Source organism: Rutidosis leptorrhynchoides, chromosome 7, assembly GCF_046630445.1.
Source record: "Rutidosis leptorrhynchoides isolate AG116_Rl617_1_P2 chromosome 7, CSIRO_AGI_Rlap_v1, whole genome shotgun sequence".
In the NCBI taxonomy this organism is placed as follows: domain Eukaryota; kingdom Viridiplantae; phylum Streptophyta; class Magnoliopsida; order Asterales; family Asteraceae; genus Rutidosis; species Rutidosis leptorrhynchoides.
In genome coordinates, this window is record NC_092339.1 from 36,060,953 (window position 1) to 36,071,125 (window position 10,173).

Here is a 10,173-nt window from a genome sequence, read left to right on the forward strand (position 1 = left end):
AGGTGTTTGGATTTGGAAGTTTTCATAAAGTTTGTTACGGAGTACTTGTTTATTGAAAATTTTCAAGACATGATCGGAAGGCCTTGCCAAATAATCCATTGATCGATCCGTTGTTTTAATATTTTAGGAGAGTCCTCGTTGTGATATTTTCATTGTCAATATAACAGTTGCTTGACTTATGTAGTGTGATTTATGTAATTGTTAATGTTTGCATATAAATATCGTTTTAAGTTTATTAGTCTAACTAATAATTGATGTAGGCCGCTCCGATGGGCCCAATTAATTTCAACTCGCGACTACATTCTTTGCCCAAAGAGATTAATCAAACGACACTTTGGAGGTTGGTAACAGGAATGTAAAACGCAAAACGACAATCACACCTTCCGCTATTATTAATATTATTAATATTAATATTAATATTAATATTAATATTAATATTAATTATTAATATTAATATTAATATTAATATATAGCTCTAGGGTATATGTAGCTTTAAAACTTAAAAAAAGAAATACGGAATACAAAATAAAAGAAATGAATCCAAAAACTATAGATCTGACATATTTAAAATAACTCCTCATAAAAAAAACCATAACTTTCTACGATGTACAAAACCCTTCCTAGTTCATCAGTCACTAGCACATGACCAATAAAAGATTCAAGGTTAATAATTTAGACATCAATTTAGACATAAAACCTTCTAATGCATTTTAATTAATTACCATGCCGCACGATCAAGCAGCTCTTGAAACTTCACTTGATGCATCCTAGTTTTCTCTTTCAACCCATCTTCGACGTCCTTCAACTTTCTAAAAGACTCGTTCAGTTCCACAAGCCTTTTCGTCATGCTTTTTATCTCATCTTCAATGCGTTTCTGTTCGTTCTTAGTTTCCGCATACCTCTCAAAAACCACCCTATATTCTGATTCATCGATAAGTCTTGAAAGTTCAAGAATCTTATCCCGCAAAAATTCAACTTTCATCCCTAATAGAGCAAAGCATTTAAGGGAATTATCCCATGCATCGAATTCTTCCTTCGGTATGGTGAAATCGCAATTCTTAATCTTGTTTGCAATGATTACAGTTTCACCGATCATGCCTGCTACCAATTTGTGATATGTGTTTTTACAAACAGTATCATGAAGGAGCTCTTTCCTGTAAAAGCAGAGTTTGTAGTAGTCCATTCTGACATCATCGGACAGCTCAGCGTCGATGCATACACCATTGACCATGATACGGAAGTTTTCAAAGTTTTCAAAATCATGATATGAAAGTTCTGGTATAGTAGTTCTGGAACCTTCTAGAACTTCTGAACCAAACTCTTCGCTATCGTTTGATTGTTCCGCATGGTGGATGCTAATTTGTGATGGTGTATTGTTTTGTTGGTGTGCCTCCAAATTTAAAAGACCAAGAGCACCATCTACTAGGTTCGAATCATCATTCGCTCTGATTATATAAACCTACAGATTAGAGATAGTAAGAATTTAATTTTGTGAGAAAAACAGTCATATGATCCCTAAAATATTCAAAAACTGAACCAAGAACATGTTCTGACTCAAGTGAAGTAAACCATTTAACCCCGGTGAGGTCTACATCTTCTTTTAATCATTATCATAGCAACTAGTATGTAAAGGAGTATCAAATTACCTTAAGCATATTATAATGTGAACCAACACGAATAAATTTTGTTACTCTCCTTTTCAATCGTTGGTACACTTAGAGTGTGTTTGGTGTGTAAATGGGTATTGGTGCGGGTTAAGGTGAAGGTATTATTTTAATATGACGTATTATTTTAATATAATAATGAAACGATAATAATCATAATAAATAAGATAAATATGTAGGTGAATTTGGATGAGAGAAAAAGAAAGATAACTCAAGAAAGTGTGTGAGAGAATAGGTTTAAGAAAACCCACAAATTATAAATGGGTTTGGCCATTCTCTATGTGGGTGTTATCAAACCCAATTCAGTATAACAAACCACTTCAACGCCTTTAAATTCATTCCCTCATTATAAAACACACCAAACAAACACCGCCTTAATTTGATACGCAAATCATTATAAGAATTTTGTAAATGTTAGCATATCTCTGTTTCTCCTCGCTATAAAGAAATCTGGATTGCTCAAGGAGAGGAAGTTAATTTATCATAGAGATTAATCACTTAAAACTCTATCCTAGTAAATCATATGAATACCTGAAACCGCAAAATTAACCCAATAACCAGTTCATAAACTAAAACAAGGATCCAATTATGCTATCACAAAACCAAATAGAACAATTAAGCTCAGGTCAGGCTGATTATAGTAGTGTGTTTGTTTACCTCTTAATTGAAAGGTTAATGCTAAACTATTCAACATTCATCGCACTTGTTTCTGACCTCTGAATGACATATGGTGACATATGGTGCGGAATGGTTCAACGTTCAGCGTTAGCAGGAAATTCTTTCTTAACCATTAATCACCTAAATTTTATATAATATTCTCTTTATATTATATCAAAAACACTTACTAAACAACTATATTGTAATTTTTATTCATGTCAAAGGTTAACAAGGTAATTTTACATCATTTACATTATTCGTTCAAACAACAACAACATGCCCAATCCCACATACTGAGGTATGGGGGAGGTGAGGCGTAGACAACTCTTCCTCTATCCTAGAATAGAGAGAAATCATTTCTCCACCCCGAGTGTAACACTCACGTCCCTCTCTATGTTCGACGGATAAAGAGATTGCTTCCAATAGGACCTCCGACCCAAAAAGTAGTAGAAAATAAAATAATAATAATAATAATAATAATAATAATAATAATAATAATAATAATAATAATAATAATAATAATAATAAAAACTAAAAATGAATAAAGTAAATAATTTAAATAAATAGAGATAAATAAATAAATAAAAAGTAATAAATCGAGACGCCATGAAAATGGTAGGAGCGAGTTTCCATGGGTTTTAAATCAAGCCTGGAGTTCAATATAGCCTCTAAGCGGCAGTCAAGTCGCCAATAAATCGACGCTTGGTGATTATCAAACAGGTTATTGTCATTCGGAAGCAACTTCATTCAGAACAACATTTGAATCATTCAGATTATGAGTCATTCGGCTTAATCATTCAGTGTTATCAACAATGTTGTAAACGACAGCCGCCTCGGCCGTTGCGGCATTTTTGTGACTAGTCCGCCCGACTCGAAGAAAAACGTTCAATAACTCGGTCAACGGTCAAAAGTCAAGTCAAAGTCACGAAAAGTCATGTCAACGTCGGTTAATAGTCGGCATTTTGTCGGGCCTTGTCCTAGTCTTAACAAAAATCCCACCCCATTTGTAATTCGATGAGAAATACACCGTCGTACGTAGTATCCCTTAAAGATAAATTAATAAATAAATTATAATCCTAGAAAACATTATAAAAGGCCTCTATATTATGTAAATTACCACCAAATCGTCTTATTTGTAAATCATTTATTTTAAAAATATCCATATTTAAAGTATTTATGTCCGAAATATGTATATTTAATGTATTTATATTTAAAGTCAACGTTGGAAAACTCCCGACTCCGGCGCTCGTCCCCCACTGCGTCCCTGTCTAAACCAACTCGTCCCTCTAGGGTATCTAGTATCTACTGATGCGTCCCCGACTCACGTCTTTTACAACTTTGGTTATCAAACACTTGGTGATTCACAGTTCAGACGTGCATTCTTAATTTTAAACTATCCTCTTGATTCTAATACCAATTACGCAGTCTTTCCTATGACTTTCTAATAGCCAATTGAGATTATTTATCTTGGCACTTGTACATTATGTGTTCAGTGTATAATAAGTTCATTAACTGAAATTATGCGTTAAGCCACACAAAGAAATTTAATGGCGGTGTTGACCTAGTTTCAGATGGAAACTGTCATTCAAGACTTCACATAAAAAACTATACAGTCTTTCTAACTTTCATATTATAAAATTACCCACAGTAACAGCTAAAAACCAATTTTCATTCCAATAAATCTGACTAAAACTATCGGTATTGATCAAAACAGCAAAAAAAAAATATATATATAATAATAATAAATAAAATTAAAAAAAAATACCTACCTTAAACTTGTATGATTCAACTAAATGAAAGACCAACGCATCTCCTTCAACCAAGTTATGATCAGATGCAAACTTTTTCCATCCGGCACCAAGTCCACTCTTGTAAGAGTTGTATCTAAGAACTTGAATATTTCCATTTTCATCTTCGAGCACCATATCAGAATCTATTTTCGGTAAAAACAACTTGCCAAACCACTGTGAAAATCCCTGCATCCAGAAAGCATTAAAAGCTCATACAGTTTCTATTTCTATAACAAAATTCAAAACAGATTGCACGCTATTAAAAAGACAGTAACTTTATACCATCCAGTAACCAGCGTCAACATGTGAACTCGTCATCAACTTTACAAAACTAGGATTCTCGGTTCCTAAACTCGACTGGACCTTGCCAGCTCGAATCAAAACAGACGAGAAATCAACAGATATCTGTTTTTCGGAGCTGTATATCAACAAACACCATCACTCACAGCACTTTTTCACATATATAAACAAATACGGAGTAACAAACAAGCAACTATAGAACACAACCAAACTGACCTCAAACATTTGCTTGAAGAATCATCAACTACCTGTTAATCAACATAACACTCTATAAACCCTAATATAAATAAGTTTAAACTTTTTGTAAATACAGAGATAATCAAAAGATAACAGTTACATTATTATTATTGAAATTAGAAGGTGAAGGTGAGGTGTCAACAATGGTGGTAGAACCTTCATATCTCACTGGATTTGATTTTCTGCGTTTGCCCTAATTACAAAAACATAGTTAATTAATTAACTAATTAGTAAGAAAAAAAATTAATTACTTATAATTAGCTACGAATTTCAAGCTATTACATTTTTAGAAGGTGAATGTGAGGTCTCAACAATGGTTGTAGAACCGCCATATCTCACCGGCGTCGATTTTCTTCGTTTGCCCTAATTATAAAAACATAGTTGATGAAATGATTATTAGGAACACAAATTAACATGTAATTAGAAATAAACAGAACGTGTAGATACGAAAAAAGAAGATAGAGACCGCTGACGAAGATACGCCATTAGAATTGGGGTTAGGGTTTGAAGTTTTGAATGTATTCAATTGAGAGATAGTGAAATCGGATTCAGGAGAAATGGATGTATGTTGGTTACGGATGAGGTGATTATCGGAGTTTTGATTGGGTGAATTGGATTCTACTCCGGCTACCGTAGCTGCCATTTTTGATAACGTAATAAAAGGCTTTGGGAGCGAGTTAGAAAAAAGCCCTGTCAATTAGAATAAGAGGATTTTTAAAAAAATAAAATAAAAAATTACTGAAATGACCCGTAGAATCACGAGTTTGTTTAAACGAAATAATTTAATGACATGTTTTAGGTATTAAGTAAATGTAAATGCTAAAGCAATTTATTTTAATGGCCCATTCGACTAAGAAACTTATCGTTATTTTTACAAATATATAGAGACATGTATTTTCGCATACATATGTAACGTAATTAATCCCGTAAAGAGAATCCATATTTGAATATTAATAATATAATTATTATAATAAAAATAAATAATAGAGTAATAATAAAGTTTGTTCAAAGTTAAGTATTTATATTTTTAATACAGTAATAATTATTAGTAATAATAATAAATGACTTTTGAAATTTTTTTATTAAAATTAAAATACAATTATTATATAAAGGTTGTACAATATGCTTTAAAATTTGTAAATATGAGAGATTCTTATTTCCTTTTATAAAAGATTTCTTTAATTATTTAATTTTAAATTAATTAGGAATTATGACATCATGTCATGGTCTCTAAATTTTTCTTTTTCTTTTTTGATTTTTTTTAATGAATAAAAAAGCTTATTTATGATGCCATCATTTTAGGAATATAATAGAACTTATAGATATTTACTCAATTAAATTTATTTTATGACAATAAGAAAATAAAAAGATGAATGACATAACTACAAAAATGGTCACTGTGGTTTGTCAAAACTTGCAATTTTAATCACTGAACTTTTTTTTTTGCATTCTTAATCACTGTGGTTTCATAATCTTACAAATTTAGTCACTGAACACATACGACGTTAAACACTCTCCGTTAGGTCCAAACATGTGCCAGTCACGTGAGGGGGAATTTTATCCGATTACATTAATTCTAGGGTTATATAAAGCCCGTTTTTTCCCTTCCCCTTTATCACTCGTTCGGTTAACCCCAATTTCACATAAACCCTAATTTCACAGCTAATTTCAATCCAATTGAAGTCAATCGACGCAATGGTTCAGTGCAATTGTGGGCTTCGTGCTGTTATGCGAATTTCTAATAAAGCACGCAATCCTAATCGTCGATTCTTCACCTGTGCAAACAAGGTAATCAATTTTTCAACTTTTTTGTCAATTTAGGTTTAAAATTGAATTCAGTGTTTTTTTTTCAGTATTACGACTGCGGGTTCTTTTTATGGTATGATCCACCAATGCCTCGATTTGATTTTGAACCAGAACTGAGGAATGCTGAATACAGAGCATGGAGGAACAAGATGATGTTGATTTTTATTTTGGTTGTATTTGTGATCTATGAATTTGTTAAATCCTAGTTTTAGCTTGTAATGTAAACGAATTCAGCTTGTATTTTGGTTGTAATTTGGTTGTATCTGTGTTAATGGAATTTGAAGCTTTTAGATTGAGTAAACAAATGTTGTAATGTGCACCGCAAATTCCAAGCTTTGTGTTTCAAAATGACCAAATGGTAATGTGCACTGCAAATGACCAAGTTACAAACCATAAACATTACAAATCATCAAAAGAAGTTTCATTTGTGTTCTGACCATTAGTATTCTCATCTGTATTCTCTTCAAAAGGGCATTTAAAACTTCTCATGTCAACCTCAGCATCTTGTTCTGGGAAATTTTCATCTACAATCCTTTCATCATCATCAATGTCATCAATAATGTGTTCTTCATCACTAACATTATTCCCTGCAGTCTCTTGTGTACATGTATTATGCACATTAACAGAACTTGGTTCACCCTCACCCTCACCCTCTATCCAGTCTAAAAGTAGTTTCTTTTGTAATGGTTTTCTAACTTTCAACTTGAGTGGTTTAACTGGCACAACCTCATCATCAGTTATCTCCTCTATTACAACTCCTCTAGGGCTAAAAGGTTTGTATAAAGTGGTTTTCCCATGTTCAGCAAATACCCAAATTTCCTTATTTTCCTTAACGTATTTGCACAAATTCAGTACATCTTGTAGTGACTCGAACTTTTCCATGTTTATATATATTAAATGAAATTGATATTTATATGATTAAGTGTTTCCAACATGTTAAGCAATCAAACTTGTTAAGACTTGATTAATTGAAATAGGTTTTATATAGACAATTGACCACCCAAGTTGACCGGTGATTCACGAATGTTAAAACTTGTAAAACTATATGATGTCATATATATATATATATATATATATATATATATATATATATATATATATATATATATATATATATATATATATATATATATATATATATATATATATATATATATAGTTAACATGGTATTATGATAAGTAAACATATCATTAAGTATATTAACAATGAACTACATATGTAAAAACAAGACTACTAACTTAATGACTTCGAAACGAGACATATATGTAACGATTATCGTTGTAACGACATTTAATTGTATATATATCATATTAAGATATATTAATATATCATAATATCATGATAATGTAATAATTTAATATCTCATTTGATATAATAAACAATGGGTTAACAACACTTATGTGACGATCGCTCCAAATCCATATGGACAATACGTCATTCATTGATTTCATTGCGAGGTATTTGACCTCTATATGATACGTTTTGTAAACATTGCATTCTTTTGAAAAGGCACACCATAAATGAATATTTAAATCAAAGGTTTTCAACATCTGATGATTTCTACATATAGACAATCACTGTAAATAATAGTTTACAATAGTACTTCCGTTGACAGTACAGTCAAAATAAGATACATGGTGATGATTTGGTGAATGCAACGTTTCCTTGAAAAAATATGCCATGTATGACTCCATGCACATAGCTTGTCTAACATATAAGCAAACAGCGGAAGACTTCTAGGAAATCTGAGAATAAACATGCTTCAAGTGTCAACACAAAGGTTGGTGAGTTCATAGTTTTAATATTACACATAATCCGTATATCAATGTGGATTACAAAAGTTCAGTTGTTTTATTCAAAAGGTTTATCAATAGGTTTTACATAAAAGGGAGATCACAAGATTTCAGTTGTTTCATCCAAAACATTTATCAATCGGTTCTACAAAGTTGAGCACCCTGGTAACTAAACTTTAACGTATATATAATTTGTACCCTTTGTATAATCATCTTAATAATACACGCAAACCAACGTGTACGCTTATCAAATAGCATACGTCCGTTAAAAGGCTAGCGCTCTAGCTCGGACGGGGATGTCAAGCCCTATGGATCCATATACTACTACTCGCGCCCACCAGTTCTTATAACTGGCAGTTACTAGTTACCAAAGCTAAGGGATTTTCGGTTCAAACTCAGTGTAGAATTTAGTATGTACTTGTATCCATTGCGTTTAAAATAAAGTGCATGTATTCTCAGCCCAAAAATATAGATAAAAAGGGAGTAATGAAACTCACTGTTTAATATTGATATACAATATTGCAGGAAAGCACGTAGACGCATCGGAGATGATAACCACGAGGTTTGATTCACAAAAAATACCCCCGAACATTACCCATAACCTCCTTGGCAATAACCCATAATTTCCTTAGCTCTAGCTTGCTCGAAAACTCGTTTTGAAAAATTACTTGGACAGCACTCCGTCGTAATATTTTATGTACATTATTATTTTTGTATCGCAAAAATAATAACACTAATAATAAAAATAATAAGATTAATAATAATCTTATTATTAATAATAATAATAATAATAATAATAATAATAATAATAATAATAATAATAATAATAAAATAAATAAATACGGAGTAAAAATAATATATATGTGTGTGTGATTTATCTGGCCAAAACTCGAGAATTTATAGCACTTGGCCTGAAATCTGGAGTCATGCGACTCGCATGGAAATGGCCTTCTGGCCATGCGACTCGCATGAGGACCAGGGACAGCTCACATTGTTTTGGCTCCTAGCTTGTCGACATAATATAAAATAAATATAAATATATAAATAATTAATATAATTATTTATATATTATATTTTATTCTTGTGCATAGTAGACTAGATATTTTTGGTCCGTTGCGTCGGGCGTTTCTTCTTGACTCGGGTCCCGGTTCCGGATTTTCAGACGTCCTTGCGTACTATTTTATATCGTGTACTTTGCGTTCCGCAACTTGTACTCTTGTCATTTTTAGACGTTCTTCATCAATAATTTGAACCTTTTTAATTGTATCTTGTACATTTGAGCATTTTGGACCTTTCCGTCTTCAATTCTTCGTTTTCGCCTTTTGTCTTCGCACTTATTAAATATAAACGAATATTACTTGAATATGGAACAATTACAACTAGAATCCTGTCTTTCTTGGGGGATAATGCTATGAAATATATGTTCCTTTTTAGCCTTATCAATAGCCTTAAATTATCCCTTAATTATATCACTCAAAGTGTATCTTAAACTTTCGAGTGTTTTGGTCATTTACTTCTATAAATCATCGTCTCGCTATTTGTTAAAATACATTTTTATAATAGCGTTTTACTGTAGAAAAGTTACTGTATGTAGCAAAGTCAAATTTTACTGTAGCAATTCACTGTAGCAAAGTCAATTTCACTGTAGCAAATAGTGATTTTCGAAAACACTGTAGCATTTTGAGTAATGTGGCAATTTGAAAACACTGTAACAAATTAGTGTTTAACTGGTTCATCTTAAACGCTTTAGTTAACTTATCTAAATATCAATTGAATCAATAAACGAATGTTACTATCGTTTATTATATATATGTATATATCTTTTTAATATACATAAATCAGTTTTTAAATACACATTGGAAGTTATTTATAAATAAATTTTAATAATAAATATTTCAACTTATCATATACATTCAAATAGATAT

General features: G+C 31.5%; 1 protein-coding gene across 1 annotated transcript; it reads right to left on the reverse strand.

Moving 5' to 3' along the window:
- Positions 1 to 535: 535 nt before the first annotated feature.
- On the reverse strand, positions 536 to 5,306 carry LOC139858153 (B3 domain-containing protein Os01g0234100-like). Its single transcript, XM_071847006.1, has 7 exons — positions 5,115 to 5,306; positions 4,931 to 5,011; positions 4,749 to 4,841; positions 4,628 to 4,659; positions 4,394 to 4,529; positions 4,091 to 4,297; positions 536 to 1,459 (listed from the first exon to the last, which is right to left on the reverse strand). Exons 1-7 carry the CDS (start codon positions 5,289 to 5,291, stop codon positions 719 to 721), a joined length of 1,467 nt encoding a protein of 488 aa, XP_071703107.1. The 5' UTR covers positions 5,292 to 5,306; the 3' UTR covers positions 536 to 718.
- Between the last annotated feature and the right edge of the window lie 4,867 nt (positions 5,307 to 10,173).

Excerpts from the sequence above, each read along its gene's own strand:
- LOC139858153 (XM_071847006.1), bottom strand. The coding sequence starts at position 5,291 with ATGGCAGCTACGGTAGCCGGAGTAGAATCCAATTCACCCAATCAAAAC. Across the intron at positions 5,012-5,114 it reads ATGGCGTATCTTCGTCAGCG|GGCAAACGAAGAAAATCGAC; the intron begins GTCTCTATCTTC and ends TTTTATAATTAG. Across the intron at positions 4,298-4,393 it reads TTGACGCTGGTTACTGGATG|GGATTTTCACAGTGGTTTGG; the intron begins GTATAAAGTTAC and ends TTCTGGATGCAG.